This window comes from Trachurus japonicus, chromosome 17, assembly GCF_045865225.1.
Source record: "Trachurus japonicus isolate A0001 chromosome 17, Traja_1.0".
Lineage (NCBI taxonomy): Eukaryota > Metazoa > Chordata > Actinopteri > Carangiformes > Carangidae > Trachurus > Trachurus japonicus.
Window position 1 is genome coordinate 24,865,631 of NC_140923.1, and position 16,409 is coordinate 24,882,039.

Genomic DNA, 16,409 nt, shown 5'->3' on the forward strand with positions numbered 1-16,409 from the left:
ACGCCGCAATTGGCCAGCCTGCCCCGTGACGTCACGTCGTCTCCGCCCATATCATGCTCCGTTCGCATGTTCAAATTGAATGAATCAAGAGCTGCGTTACTGCCTTTACAGTCTATGGTTACTGCATTTACATTACTCTGACGTGCAAGCCAAAGAAGATTCTCAGACGTATGGATTGATTTAGCAATTTGGTAGCCTTGCATAGCAGATGGTTATGGCAGTGGTAGATTAACATGACCTTGGCAATACTATAATTATTAATAGTTAATATAATTAGGTTATGTTGATGTGCTATGTGGTTAATTCACTTGACTAAGCTATTTCATGTAAAGGCTTAAATTTTGTGATAGCATGCAAGATTACAACAAAAGGTAAGGCCTGCTTGGCAGAGTTTTATCCACATCACCCACAATGGATGTGCAAACAGAAAAAAATGAGTCTCATCTTTATGTCCTTAGCACCTTCAAAAGAAGAGGCCAACTCTTTAACCTCTTCAACTCTTTTTTGTTGTTTATTTGTTTTATTTGTCTCCCAAATCCCCAGTGTCTCTTTTGCTCTGCTCTTCCAGTTTCATGTTGACCCATTTGTACTTTGTGTAATAAAAGAAAAAGACTTTAAACCCCTGTTTTTTTTTCTGAAAGCTACACATTCAGCTGACCACACTCAGAATAGTAAGTTGGATGATTCAATAATGCAGCTGAAGGAATCCACACAGTTTAGTAATTGGGAGCACAGTATGACAAGTTGGAGTCATGTGCATGCTTTCACTTTTTGCATTTGTAAAGTCAAAACCAATAACGTCATGCCATGCATTAGGGCAGTTAAGTTGGTCTCATGACACAAAGATGTTGGATGGATGATGGAGGAGTGACTCGATATCAGATGAAAGGGAGTGACTGGGCCTTTTCTGTTAAACAATGTCAGGCTGAAATGAATGGGGTGCCCTTTGATAAAGATATTTTGGGTTAAGAAAATGTTAATGGGAAACGGCTCATATCAGCATCTCCTTTGTTAAACATACAAATGGGATTTCTCCTGAAAAGGTCTTTCTCTTGTCATAAGCCTTGCTCTCAAAAAAGTCAGACAAACATTTAATGATTTGTGTTCCATATTATGTTATTATATTATTGTAATATACCTTATATTTCCAAAAGTGAAATTGAAAGTGAGAAACAATTTAATGTAAGATTATCTGTCTTGTTTTTTAGTTGTTATGTTATCACATGTTCTATATGATGAAATGCAATCATTTGTAAACAGGAAAGTGGAACAAATCAGTTTTTTCAGCACCTTCACGTGAAAAACTTTTTCTTTTTTTTGTACTTGGTCTGATCTGGATTACTTGAATGTAATACCTTTACGGTTAGCTTTATGTTTTCTTTCTTTGCAGCAGGACGATTGGTAGGCTTCTGTATCCTTAAATCAATACGGTCAATAGCCTACATGGTGAAAGTCCAGAGCATCAAAAATAAACACTCTGATGGAGAGATTAACATAACATGCTAATACTCAGAATGATCCTGGAGGGAATTCTATGAAATTCCAATATGTTTTGATCGATCTTTGACATGAAACATGTCAATACCACCTAATAGTCATAAAATGGTCCCAATTTACGGACAGTGGCATAAGATTGTTATTTATTTTATGAAAAAAATGTAAAATACTTTTATTCAGATGGAACTCATTGAACAGTTGGACATTGAATCAAGTTAGTGTCCTTCTCACAAGGACAAGAGTGCATTGGAAAATGAGCTAAACTAAATTACTGCCTTCCCCACATGAGGACTCTTGCAAAAGGATCACGAGACAGACCTGCAGCAACCGAATTAAACTGTTATTGAAGGCAAAACGCTGAGAATAAATTATGCAATCCGTCTGTCTGCCTACCTCTCTCTGCCTCATTCTCCTTTAGATGTATCACTCCCACTACGTCTCTGGCCAAGATAAATTATGTACACATAGACAGTGTAAAAATTAGTAAATATTTCAGAAATATTGTACAGTAAATATTAGTTTTATGGTGGTTACACTGGATATAAAGTTAATGAACTGCTCAACATATGTGTGGCGTGTAAATGAACTGCGTGTGCATTCGTGTGTCTGTCCATGTTAAAGTCCACTAACACATGTCTCGTGATTCTCCGAGAGTTAGTGTCTCATGATTTGTGTTGGACTTTGACCAAACAGATAGGTGGGGTGGTAAATGAGAGACATGATCTGGTGCATGTGTGTCTCTATGTGTGTGTGTGGGTGGGTGGGTGCTGATCACACTCTCCATGAGTGGACCTCTTCTTTATCAGTGTTTGGGTTCAAAGGGAATAAAAAGGAAGAGGTTGGGGAGAGAGTAAGGTGGGACAATATGACAAAAATAGATACTGTTTAACTAATGGTTAAAGATTACACATAAACGTGACTATTTTAGGTTACACTGCAGGGACATTTACAAATTTTCTAATATAGGATAGGCTATATTTCAATGACTCCAAAGTATCACAGTCTTGATTTTACATCATGCTAAATTGGATTAGAATATTACTTTTGTATAGCCTATAATAACAGACTGTAACCAAGTAATGTGTTATCTGGTCTAGATCTAGGTCACGTGGACATGTGAAAGTGTTTGCTTTTGCAGGCTTTCATGTTACTGAGTTTGTTCTTGTGTGCTAAAAAGAAATGTTGAAAAGTCAGTGACCTGGCACATTTAAATGTGGGTCCCATAACAAGGTGCAAATCACTCACTGAGGATTCTTACAGCCTATTTATTGTTAATAGTGTACAGTACAAAAGAAGTAGCAGGACAGGATCATATACCACATATCAATGATATCAAATAGCTACAATGCCTTGTACAAGTCATCACATGTAAGCACTTCACTAAGTATGCCTTCAGGAAATCAAACTAGGCCAGGTTCAACTCTGGTTCACTTGATGTGATGTGTAAAGTCTGAGAGTCCCTGTTTTGAACCAGTGACCCTGTTTTCATGAATGGATGAAAAGACGGTCACCTGTCTGTGTATTAGCTTTAGTAAGGGCAACATATGAAAATCTGGGAACTAAATCCTTACCAAGAAATTTCTTCACAATTGTCTTTAGGAACATGCATAATATGATGTCTTAAAATGTTGAAATTCAACTCCCGTGGGAAACCCCCTAAAAAACTACTCAAAGTTGGGGTACCCGTAACTGGATTTTTGAACATTCCGAAATGTTAAATTTGGCCTTAAGTAACTTGTGAGGGGTCAAACTAGGGGTTTTTCATGATTCTGAGTTGATCGCAAACATTAGTTTTACACCCAAAACACTCCTTGGTGGAGAAAAAAACAACCACACCCACTTTTCTTGTTCATCGGAACCCCCACCACCACCACCAATAGAATGCATTACAGAGAAGCCATTCCTTAGCATCGCAGAGGTTGTGTCACTACTAAATACTCAATATAATATAACTTATATTCTATAGCCTTTTTTCTATAGGACATACACACCCTCCAGGATTTTATGGTGTCACGATTGCAACTATTAATTCAAATTCAATCATGAATTCTTTGGCCTTGCCAATGCAACTTTTCTGCAAATTCGCTATCATAGACCGCTGTGGCTAGCTGTGGTCAGCTGTGGCCACAGTGTTTCCATTACTTTTTTTTGCATGTGTTTTTATTACTAGTTATTGTTTTCATATAACATTAAGTTTTATGCGGATCGGGAGCGAGAGAGAAGGAAAGACATCAGGAGCACACCAGATGTCACATACCAGTAAAAACGGAAACATACACATAGCCTACACACACACTTCTCACTAATGGGTACATGTACATTATAATGTTGCTTTCTTCTACTTTTTATTTATTGCCATGGTAAATCGGCCTAAGTATTGTTTAGTGGTAGTTGTAGTTGGTTAGCATTAAAAGTGAGGAATTTTGGAGTTAGCTAGTGCTAGACATGTTGAAGCCATTTACAACCTTCGACCATTGACAAACATACTATTTTTTACACCTGATATGTGTTATCTCCTTTTTCTTTTAAGAACTTGAAATATGTCATGTCATTACGTTGATAACATGCATAAGAAACTTAAAAATTGTGGTAACACTTTATTTGATGCCTATCTCTATAATGCATTATTATCATGCTTATAATAGGTTATAATAATAAAAGTTATAATGCAGTTATAGCACTGTATAACTACAGTTATAAACACTCATAAATGATCATAATGCTTTATAACAATAATCATAACACACTATAAAGCATTTTATCTTGACTTATAAGGTCAGGTATTATGTTATAACTATTAATAATAATAATAACATTTATTTGAATAGGGACAGTGCATATTAATGAACATTAGTATAACTAAAAGAAATACTGCTGTAAATATGCCGGATTATAGCCAGGCGGCTAATTTGCGTCCGACGTCCCTAATAAATAAATAAAATACAGCAGTACACCACAAGGAATAAAAACAAAACAATAAATACAATACATATAGCGAAATACATAAAAGTGCACTAAATTTATTAAAAAACTACACAAACAAGAAAGACAAAACAATAAAAACAATGTTAGACACGATACTAGGACAGGACAAACATTAATGTGCAAGACATAACAGTAATACAACATCCAGACAGCACAGTAAGTAAACAATCAGTCATATCGCCCCAGGTCCAGTTAATGGTCGCACTCTTGTGTGTCTTTAAGCCACTGCTTAAGATTCCCTTTAAAAGAGGAATAAGTGGGACATTCCCTTATAGTGGAGGGAAGACTATTCCAAATGCCTCCCCCCACCACAGACAGCACGTTCCTCCCAAATGAGGTGCGCCTGTGGGGAATCTCGCAGTCACCTCTCTCGCAAGCCCTGGTGCTCATGCCTCTCACTGTTCTTTTTTTGATGAACTCTTTCAGTGGTGGTGGAGCCAAACCATGAAGGCATTTATACACAGAGCAGGCCATTCTATACATTTTAAAACTGTGAAAACTTAGAAAATTGTACTTTTTAAGGACATTGCAGATGTGAAACGAAAAAGGTTTTTTGTCCAGAGTCTTTAGGGCTTTTTTGTAAAGGGAGTCTATTGGTTTAAGTGCGGTGGTACATGCCAGTGACCAACTCGTAAAACAGTAATCTATGTGTGAGAAAATCATACAGTGTAAGAACATCAGAGCTGCCTTATTAGTTAATGAATTTCTTATCTGTCTAAAATTTGCCAGATTATATTTAACAGAATTGGTTACTTTTTTAATGTGCTTTCTGAAAGAAAGTGTAGGGTCCAGAATCACTCCGAGGTATCTGAACTCGTCTACCAAGGCAAGCTCCTCCCCTTTCAGAAACACACCAGAATGATCCGGCCTGAGTGGTTGTTTAGCAAAATACATACATACACTTTTCTTAACATTTAAGGCGAGACATGAATTAGTGAGCCAATCCTGAACATGAGACAAAGCTGTTGTGAGGATCTGTGCAGCCTCTGTCATGTTTTTAGCGGGAGTGAAAATAACCGCGTCATCCGCGTACAGCTGTGCGTTAACACCGTTACAAACATCAAATAAATCATTAATATACAAAGAAAATAAAAGAGGTCCGAGTATCGAGCCCTGGGGGACCCCTACTGGACAACTCAGGTAAGCGGATTTGACACCACCAACCACCACACAGCCACTATTAGGAACTCGCTGACAAAGCCCACATCGATAATGCATTAAAAATATAGTTATAATGCGTTACAATTGGCTCATAGTCATGTATAACTATCATAATAAACACTCATAAATTATCATAAGACTTTATAACAATAAGCATAACACATTATAGAGCATTATAACTCTATTATAATACTTGACCTTAAGCCATTATAAAATGCTCTATGATGTGTTATGCTAATTGTTATAAAGCCTTATGATAATTTATGAGTATTTATAATGATGGTTATACACTTTTATAAGCCAATTATAACACATTATAACTATATTTATAATGTATTATCGACATGGGCATTGTCAGCAACGTATTATAATATCTGACCTTATAAGTCATCATAAAATGCTTTATAGTGTGTTATGATGATAAGCCTTATGATAATTTATGAATGTTTATAATTATAGTTATACAATGCTATAACCACATTATAACTCATTATAAGCATAGTTATAATGCATTATAGAGATAGGCATCAAAGTCTTACAAAAATGGTTGTTAGTTGGCTAACAGTAAATAATATGGTTAGTTAGCCAAATGCTAGCTGACTGCCCCATTAGCTACAGTATCAAGCTAGGAAAACATGGCGTAGGCCTATTGTCATCGCAAGGATTTTTGTAGTTAGGTTTAGGCTATTATAATAAAGGTGATCTACTGTACTCAATAGAATACATTAGAGATCAGCTATTCCTGTGCATGACAGAGGTTTTCTTTAATGTCACAAAAAAGCATCTACTATTACTACTGAATACTTAATATAACTAATATTCTACCTTTTTACATTGTTGGACATTAATCTAGCACACACGTCAATGTCATGTCAAAAACCTGGGGGCCAGATCTGTCCTGCGATACACTTTTATATGGCCTTCAAGAAAAATATTATGTTAATAATGGCCCACCAATATAGCATTCACATTATTCACATTACAAATCCCATAATACACTACAACAGCTACCACGGCCATGACCAAGCAATAGGCCCAAGCTGGAATTAACAAGTTTGTGACACACTGCAACATCTATCTTTTTCCATTCTTCAAAAAGAGCCTGAATGCTCGATGGAGATTGATGCTCAGTGTGTGTGCAGATTAACATGATCATGTTTGCAATCAATGTAGCACCACTGTGTATTTTTTGTGCTTTTCCTATCTTCATTTCGAACAAACTTGTTTCAGTTGTTGCTGGTATGTGAAATCTGGTGCATGTCCACTGTATTTTCTCTCTCGCTGCTTGCTACCGGTCCGCATAATAAATTACATTTATAATAACTTTTTTAATAAATTTAGCGACACCACAAAATCCTGGAGGGTGTGTATGTCCTATAGAAAAAAGGCTATAGAATATAAGTTATATTATATTGAGTATTTAGTAGTGACACAACCTCTGCGATGCTAAGGAATGGCTTCTCTGTAATGCATTCTATTGGTGGTGGTGGTGGGGGTTCCGATGAACAAGAAAAGTGGGTGTGGTTGTTTTTTTCTCCACCAAGGAGTGTTTTGGGTGTAAAACTAATGTTTGCGATCAACTCAGAATCATGAAAAACCCCTAGTTTGACCCCTCAGAAGTTACTTAAGGCCAAATTTAACATTACGGAATGTTCAAAAATCCAGTTACGGGTACCCCAACTTTGAGTAGTTTTTTAGGGGGTTTCCCACGGGAGTTGAATTTCAACATTTTAAGACATCATATTATGCATGTTCCTAAAGACAATTGTGAAGAAATTTCATGGTAAGGATTTAGTCCCCAGATTGGTCAAATGTCTGCTAAAATGCCCTTACTATTACCTGGCAAAAGGACAAATAACCAGATATGCCAACTTGAAAAGAGCTAGATCACATCTGTGACCCAGTGGTTGATGGATAGATGAAGTATTCAGTCTATCACTACTCTGTTACAGCTACAGTAGGCCTATATGATCATGCACAAATCTTTGATTGAAAATTAAGCAGTAAATCAGTTTTTTCTCAATCGTGTTAATGCAGTTCACACATGAGAAAATTCAATCTCATTATCAAAATACGGTGATTTTCCGAGTCAAAAAAGTAAAAAAAATTTAATTCAGTTTTCACAAATTTAAAGCAGATATCAGTGGAATGTTTTTGTTAATATAAGTCCTAAATAGTCCTATTTTCCGTCAGCAATCACTTACATGAAGTATTTCAGCCTAAACACGAGTCTCTCCGTCACTCTGCTCTGCTGTAACCCGAGGAGAAAATTTTCCTTGTGGGATACAAGTGTTATCCAATGAGGGGAGAGAACGGCATGAAGGGCTGTGTGTGCAGCCAAGGGATGCGCGTGAATGTGGTGACGTAGCACGAGGACCAATTGATGCCTGACAAGGGCGGGGGCTGCTAACTCATGGTGCGTTCACGGAAACTCGTACTTTGTGTTTTTCCTTCCTGTGAAGTCATACCAGTTCGATCTGGTACGAGTTCACGGGTCGGACGTTACGAGTGGCCGTTATAGGGAACTTTCACAGACAACAGGACGGTAAAAACACGAGCTACGGGTTACCTGGAACGCTACCAAGTCGTAGTTGTGACTTGAAGCTGTAACTTACGGTTTCAAAAGCCTGCCTTGAACACAGCATTAGCCGAAACGGCCGTGCCCCTGATATCTGCTTTAATTTAGTGGGAACTATTTATTAGCATGTTGACCATGTTACCAACTATAATGGACAACTATAATATTTTTCTTTTTTTTTTTCATCTATCAAACGTATTTCTGTCATTGGGTAACACCAATGACAGTAACACCAATGACAAATATCTATAAAAGGCTAATTACACAAAATAGTGTCCAAGCTAGCTCGAAGCCAGCATGAGTCAGCACCTTAAAATCTGTAAATTATACTTATTAATAAACTGTTTTTTTTCATAAAAATATTTCATTATAGCGCAAATCAAAGTAACACCAATGACACAAAAAAGAACCACATTGAAAAATGACATTTTAATTGGAAATATCTTACTTTTTACTCATGAAAGAGACACTCACAATGTATTGTCTTAAATGGCTCTTTTTCTTCTTCTTCTTTCTGACCTTGGGAGTTCTCTTACATGTTCTTAACCTTTCAAAATGATGGTCTGTGATACCAGTAACACCAATGACACCAAATTGAAGGACAGATATTCTTTTAAAAATATTTTTATTATTAAATAGCCAATTTAGATTTCATTTTATTCATATATTAAGCCCAGTGTTTGCCCATTATTGACCACTTTTTTTTTTTTTTTTTAAACAAAAAAGAGGAAAAAAGTGTTTTTTTAGGTACAAAGGAAATTAAAACTGAAAAAAATAAAATAAAACAGTAAATATATAAACTGAAATTATCATCATCATTTAAAATGGTTTTAAATTACATAATTTTGGTTTAATGTGGATGATCTTTTTAAATTTTCAAGCATTGTGTGTCTGGAAAGTGCAGGGACATGTTTTTCACCGTATTTTTATAATGACCCTAAACTAAAGCAAACAGAAAATGCAAAGTCTGTCTATATAATGACAACATTGTCACCATAATGAATTATCTTTCACCTGAGCTTCAAAACGTTGCCACAAAACATTTTTGACATTTTGATAAAAACCTTACAAAGAATGAGAACGGCTTAAAAGTGTTCAGAAACAACACTGCTCCAGTCACAACAGTATTGGAAAAATAACTGTAGGCCTATTCTGTTTCAGCACATCACATTAGTGCTTAGCTACAGCTACATTTCAACATTTCAGCAGATTTCTGTCACTACAGAGCACTGAATGGAAACACAGGCCTGCTGAAGACAGACTCGCCTCAGCATATAGAGCATGGTTTATCCAAAAAATACGTGATTGAAGATGTGGTTATGATATTTCAAATGCAGTGTTTCATTTTGCAGCAGATTTTGGGCACTTGTGTGCATAGAGTTTTGGAAAAATGAAAACTAGTTTTAAAAGCACGTAGTCCACAGGGGGGGACAACAGTCCTAACTGAGAGGGTTGGCTAAATGCTGTCACCTAGCGGCTTTGTTTCGACACGACTCACTACAGATGTTTTCTCGCTGGTGAATAATCATCGTTTAATTAGTGAAATCAATACAATGTTAGCAGTATAAAATAAAATGCTGCGTTTTTGTTTTTGTTTTTTTTGCCTCAGATTCACTGAACAGACGTGATCTCACCACCTTGTTTGTACGTTGCGCTGCGTTTACGTCTCCTTGTAAATGGCTGTTTTTGTAAACGGCCGGGAAGGTGTTATTGGACAATGACAACAAATATGTTTGGATTGGAGAAAAAAAAAAAAGAAAGAAGAAAAAACCCAGAACATTATTGTTGCTTTGTTTTATTTTAGTTCGCCAATAAGCTAACTAATTATCAATTAAACTAAAATCTTTGGCCTCAATTAATAATATACACCCCTTTCATGATCAGTTTCTGCAATATTACTATGTTTATTTACCTCATTAACACTCAGCATGACAACAGCAAAATTCCCAGCAATTCTCTTTCAGCCACGGTAGTCTTTGCGAAACGTGATAGCTGATAATTGCGTGGGATAAGTTCATTATGCCGTTATTACTACCGACCGTGAAGGCAGCATCGTTGTCACATGACCAGTGCACAGCTGAGGGATGCTGAGGTAGGCTTGCCCGTTGCTAGCCAGTTAGCCGCGTTAGCTGTGTCTAGTAATCCTGGCAGACACAACCGTCTCTGTTCGCCTTTTCGGACACAACCGCCCGGCGGCAGAGACGTCCAACCGGCCATGGAGAGGATACAGCGCATGTGGCGGTCATTTGTATCCCCTCGTATCGTCAGCTTTTGGTTAGATGTCAATGTCAGTTTGTAGCTACGGGCTGTGGAGTTAGCTCAGCTAGCCTGTGTCTGGTGAACACAGGGCCAAGGCCAAGGCCGAGCAAGAAAAAAAGGGGGGGGGGAGAGGCCGACGGGTGAGTAAATTTACACACTATCTGTTTTTCTTTCGCCCTGTTTGTGAGCTTTTCTGAAAGGCAACATGACGTAGCTGCTCGCTGGCTGACAGCCGTTCAGCCGTTTGACGTCGTTTTCTTGTATCGAGACAAATGCAGCCTTTGTTGGCGGCTGCACACAAACGACACTACAGCTACATCAATCATGTACATGTCAACCAAAATCAGCGGTGAAACTTCAGCTGGTTGTGATCTAATAAAGGCCGAAAACGACGGTTTTACAGCCTGACAATGCGAGGGTGCATGTTCATGATGTGTGACAGGGTGATAATAAATAAGCACTAAGCTGTCATCGCAGTGACATTAGTTTGGCTTATTTATGCTTGATCGCTGGGGCTTTGAACACACGGATTTGTTTTCACGTGTGTGTGTACGTGTGTGATCTGTTCTTAAGGTAGTTCCTTAAGAGTGTATCGATGGCAGAGGACAGGGATTGATAGGGGTAAACAGTTTGTTCCTGTCAAGCCCACCTGAACGCAACCTCCGCCCTCCATGCTTCTCAAGGTGCATCCACAATTTCACCTTAAAGCAAATGTTCTCTCTCTGCAGCAATGTGCTGCAGTCTGTATTTACCTCTAGTGAAGCCATATCATCTTTATTTCCTAAAATGGAAAATGGTATCTATTGCTTAACATAGATTTAAAATATTGCAAGCATAAAAATTGTAATGTTTTGGCTCTAATCCAAAAGCCCTGAATGTCCCTTGCAAGTGTTTTTCCACATTTCCCTGTAATGCAGCTGGGTATATTTGGCATGTTTTGAAGCTCTGGCATGTTGATTTCCAAAAACAATTTTGTAAGGCTCAAACACAACTTGCAACAATATGCCCTTGTACTGAGAGATCAATTTAGTAAACAAAGAATTTCAAGGATTTTTTGGAGGGTATGTGTCATGTGTGTCTTGTGTATTTCCATCACGTTTTGTTAGTGTTTGTGAGACCTGAGTATGAAACTTTCTGTTGCCACTCACATGGCATCACAGATAACATGTAAAATGCTCAAACAGTGCGACATACTGTTGCATTTGTGTTTTCTGTCTCCACTTCTCACTTACTGTGCACCTACAACCTGGAACACTCTGCAGAATCATTTGAAACTTACCTCACTTTTATCAATGGGACAATTTAAAGCCATAACTACATCTTATTTTACCTCTAACTGCTCATGCTTTTAACTATGTTTCAATTTATATTCTGGTATTCTGTTATGTTTTTGTATGTTTCAAATGTCTTGTCTTCTGTCCTTGTGTGTTTTGTGTTTTCGTCTCGGCTATATTGTAAATGAGGTTACTCCTCAATATATCTCCGAGTTTAAATAAAGGTTATGAAATGACTTCATCTCCTCTACTTTCTCCACCAGGCATTTGTTCTGTAGGTGGAGGATAGGAGTAGCTCACCGGGTTTTGGATCAGAACTTCTTGGAGTTGCCTCCACCAGCATCATCATCATCATCATCATCATCACTGTCACCCTCAGCTGAGCCATGTCTTCATCAGGATGCTGCCACCTACCCGGCTCCCTTTGTGATTACTCTGGGAACGCTGAATCTGATGCCTCCAAGGATTCGGAGGAGTCTGATTCTACCACGCAGGCCCAGTATATCGCCAAGGTTACCGCTAAAGATGGCCGCCCACTCTCCACCGTTGTCAAAGCGGTGAGCTTGCAGAGGTAAGAGAGGGAGGAACTCGCATGGGGAAGGGAGGCGGCGGTGGTGAAAATACTGTCATTTCATTGTGCGCTGATTAATCATCACATTGTTGTCTTCACTGCTTTGTTGTTTTTCTGCACAGTGATGTGGGCATGTGTCGGATTTGTCATGAGGGAGCTGGAGGAGAGACGCTGCTCTCACCCTGTGACTGCACCGGCACGCTGGGTAAAGTGCACAAGAGCTGCTTGGAGAAGTGGCTGTCCTCCTCCAACACCAGCTACTGTGAACTCTGCCACACAGAGTTCACTATTGAAAGGCGACCACAACCACTCACACAGGTTAGAGGGCTTTTACTGTGAGGATGTGTTTCCTGTCTTTCTTGTTTGTACAAAAAAGAATGTGGAAATGAATAATATTAATTTGCCTAAAGCAAGGGGAACTACTTTCTCCTTCCCCCCTGTACTGCTACATTTGAAATCACGTAGACGCTCAGGATATGAGATGAGTTAAAGCAGAAGTAAGCGATCCGGTCGTTTTTGGCTAACTTCCTGTCAGCCGATGGAGTTAGCAGTCCCCGCCCTCGTCCCTACGTCACCAGAGAGGACCGCCCCTTTATGCCGTTCTCTCTCCTCATTAGATAAAGGTTGTAGGATATAAGGAAAGTTTTCTCCTCGGCTTACAGCAGAGCAGAGTGACTGACAGACCCGTGTTTCGGACCAAACACTCTATATAAGTGATTGCTGTTGGAAGATATAACTATTTAAGACTTATATTAACACAAACATTCCGCTTACTTCTGCTTTAAGTCATAAGATTCCCCTATTTATAACACGTGGTTTCAATATCATCGTTGCATTCATATTCAGGGTTCTTACGGATCCTTAAAAAGTCTTAAAAGGCATTGAATTCATTTATCTAAAAACAAGGCCTTAATTGGCATTAAAATGTCTTAAATCAATTTTTCAAATGTCTTAAATATGTTAACACTTGTTAAGTGAGATTTTATGATTGTAATTAGTCTCAAATCTCAAAATAATTGGTAACATTCCGACTAAATGTCTCACCGCCACCAGCTCCCGAGTCAGTGTTTTTTTCCCCCGGACTTTTTATGCATTTATTTTTAAAGGACAGCTGGAAAGAGACAGCGGCCGTGCTCTACCAAGTGACCCATCGTTCATGTAGTAGTCACTTTATTGTGCGTTTGTTGTGAAGTCGGTCTTAAATTTAATTTCAAGTGGCTTTAAAAATGTCTTAAAAAGTCTTAAATTTAACTTGGCTTACGCTGTAGGAACCCTGATATTAGTTGTGCTGAAATATCCCACCGCATTAATGTTCTTTTACTTGGCAGGATTTTATAATTGTCAGTGCAAAATAAGATATACAAACCAATCAAATAAACACTGGCTAGGGTGAAGTTGTGGAAAGCTAGTTTTCATTTGGACCAATGAGGCTGTCTCTTTGCCCTTGCTCAGTGGCTGAAGGACCCTGGCCCTCGCAGCGAGAAGCGCACGCTGCTGTGCGACATGGCCTGCTTCCTTCTCATCACGCCCCTGGCAGCCATCTCTGGCTGGCTGTGTCTGAGGGGAGCCCAGGACCACCTGCAACTGAAGAGCAGACTGGAGGCTGTCGGCCTAATCGCCCTCACCATCGCCCTCTTCACCATCTACATCCTCTGGACGCTGGTAACCGATGCATGACTTGAAGTTATTCCCCTGCAACTTAGAGAACAGACAACATTTCTGGACTTGTGTGTTCAGATGCTGGCAGAGAGTGGATGTCTTCCTCTCAGGCATTTTCACACCCACAAATTAGTCCTACTGTGTGCTTTGTTTTTGTTTTTGTTATTTTTTACCCCCACGTAGATGTGGAAAACAGTCACGAACAGATTTAAGCTCTGCCCTTGCTTATTCTACAAATTACCATCACTGTCGTCTGGTCCTGGTATGATTGAGAATACTAAGACTGAGCCAGCTTTAACTCCGCACTTATTTTATCTGCACTATTCTGGATCATAATTTTTAAAAATAGTATACACTGTGAATCTGAACCCTTCCCCAGAAACCCAACTCTTTAATCTTCAGCAGAACGATAATGAAAAATGACAAACTGTGAAAGATTAGGCTTTCTGCTCGCTGCCGGTGAGCACCTGTCGTGCAGCCGCTGCGGCTTGAGCTTATTATTCCTGACCTGAATCCCTACTACTCTGTCTCTAATATCATGGTGTCAGTTTTATTGACGTCTGTTTTTTCCTCCCCCGTCACCTCCTGTTTTGTGCCCTCCCACTCTCCCTCTGCTCAATCTCAGGTGTCATTTCGGTATCACTGTCAGTTGTACTCGGAGTGGAGGAGGACCAATCAGAAAGTGCGTCTCCTCATGCCCGACATGAAAGGCGGACACACCACCCAACGTTCAGTGCCGACCAAGTCGACCAAGAAAATGACTGATGAGACCATCGTATGAGTGCAGCGCAGTGGCAAGAGGAATATTTAAAAATAACGCCCACTGAAGCACTCTCTAAAAAAAACAAAAATTAATCATATTAATGAACTTTGCACTTCATAAGGACCATTCTGCAAGGAGAGAGCTACTTTCTCCTTCTGTTTTCTTTTATTGAAGCACTTGATGTAAACTACTACGGTATTGACCCGCCACAAAAGTGGTTTTGCGAAGAACTCATTCCGGAGTCATAGTTGATGTTGAAACACAGTTGTCACCGGACAGCCAGTGCTGGGATGTGAACAACTGAACTCATGGATGATGGACTAACCAGCCCGACTGTATGTCCGTGACACAAACTTATGAAATACTAAGACACAAGCTAATGTAGCAGGATATAACTGAATCAGCATGCTACTACAGTATAATATGAAACATATTCACACTACCTATAATTCCCTCATGCCCCTTCACAGTGTAATTAGCTGTTTTTTTGAACAATGGGTAGCCAAAAGCCCAGCGGAGGATAATAACCTAAAAAACACGACTGACGAGGTCCACAGTGGCAAGAAAAAGTAAGTACTTGGGAATCATCTCAATTTGTGTATAAATTTGTAATTTATGTGTGATTTGTAATTTATGTATAATATGTAAAATACGGTCAGATCTTCATCAAAGTTACAATTATGAACAAACATCATCTATTTTAAGTAATAGCACACAGATCATTTTATTCTTCTTATTAAGAAAAGTAAAACATCCACAGTGTAAGTTGAAAAAAGTATGTGAACCTAATGGTATTAACAAAAGCTAACTGAAGTCAGGGGTTATTAAACCTGGAGTCCACAAAATGCAGATTGGAGGTTGACTCACACATTTTGAGTTTGCTGTTTACAGGAAACATCTGCTGATGTGAAACGAGAGATCTTAAAGACTCGCTGTCAAGAAGTGCTGATTTACATGAAGCTGAAAGTGTTCTGAAAGTCATCTGAAATAGTTTAGATAATGATAACGTCATGTGGCTACTTTCCCCTAGAAATAGTCACAGCCAAGATGACTCTAAAAGCACAATGCAGATGTTCAGCAACATAAAGAAAGAACCTCAGAGTTAAAGTTACAGGCTCTAAGGAAACACTTCTCCACAACACATGGTGCATGTTGTCCTGGCATGGATACCACAGAGGAGGAAGTCACTGCTCTCCAAAAATATATATATATCTGCACTTCTGATGTTTGCTAGTGAGCTGTCGACCCTCCACAATGCTACTTTTTAAAAATTGTTACGTTATGGGCAGATGGACTTTAGGAACAAAAGGAGAGCAGTGGAGACAGCATGATGTCTTTGCTGCCTTTTGGGCTGGAACAGCTCGCCGTCATCAAAGAGAAAATGAGTTAATCTAATAATCTGACAGGATAATGTCAGGGAGGCTGGCTGCCTGCTGCAGACCAATAGAAGTTGTGTGTGATGCAGCAGGACAATGACCCTAAGCATCAAAATAAATCAACCACAAAATGACTTGGAAAAAGAAAAACCCACCAGCTGGAGTTTTGCAGTCAGAGCCTAGAGACCGTTCATCCTGTGAGTGAGTCTGAGCTGAAGCAGCGCTGTTTGGCGAATGATCCGAGGCTCCTCTTGAACATTGTGCCGGTCTGATCAACAGCTGCGGT

At 39.0% G+C, this 16,409-nt stretch overlaps 1 protein-coding gene across 2 annotated transcripts; it reads left to right on the forward strand.

Moving 5' to 3' along the window:
* Window positions 1-10,281: 10,281 nt before the first annotated feature.
* LOC146970656 (E3 ubiquitin-protein ligase MARCHF2-like) lies at window positions 10,282-16,251 on the forward strand. Of its 2 annotated transcripts, none has more exons than XM_085804151.1 (5): window positions 10,282-10,620; window positions 12,018-12,325; window positions 12,448-12,643; window positions 13,778-13,987; window positions 14,610-16,251. In XM_085804151.1, exons 2-5 carry the CDS (start codon window positions 12,141-12,143, stop codon window positions 14,763-14,765), a joined length of 747 nt encoding a protein of 248 aa, XP_085660277.1. In that variant the 5' UTR covers window positions 10,282-10,620; window positions 12,018-12,140; the 3' UTR covers window positions 14,766-16,251. The 2 variants fall into 2 exon arrangements, with proteins under 2 accessions (XP_085660277.1, XP_085660278.1); XM_085804152.1 differs by lacking the exon at window positions 10,282-10,620 and adding an exon at window positions 11,149-11,163 and having other exon boundaries at window positions 14,610-16,245.
* The last annotated feature ends 158 nt before the right edge of the window (window positions 16,252-16,409 follow it).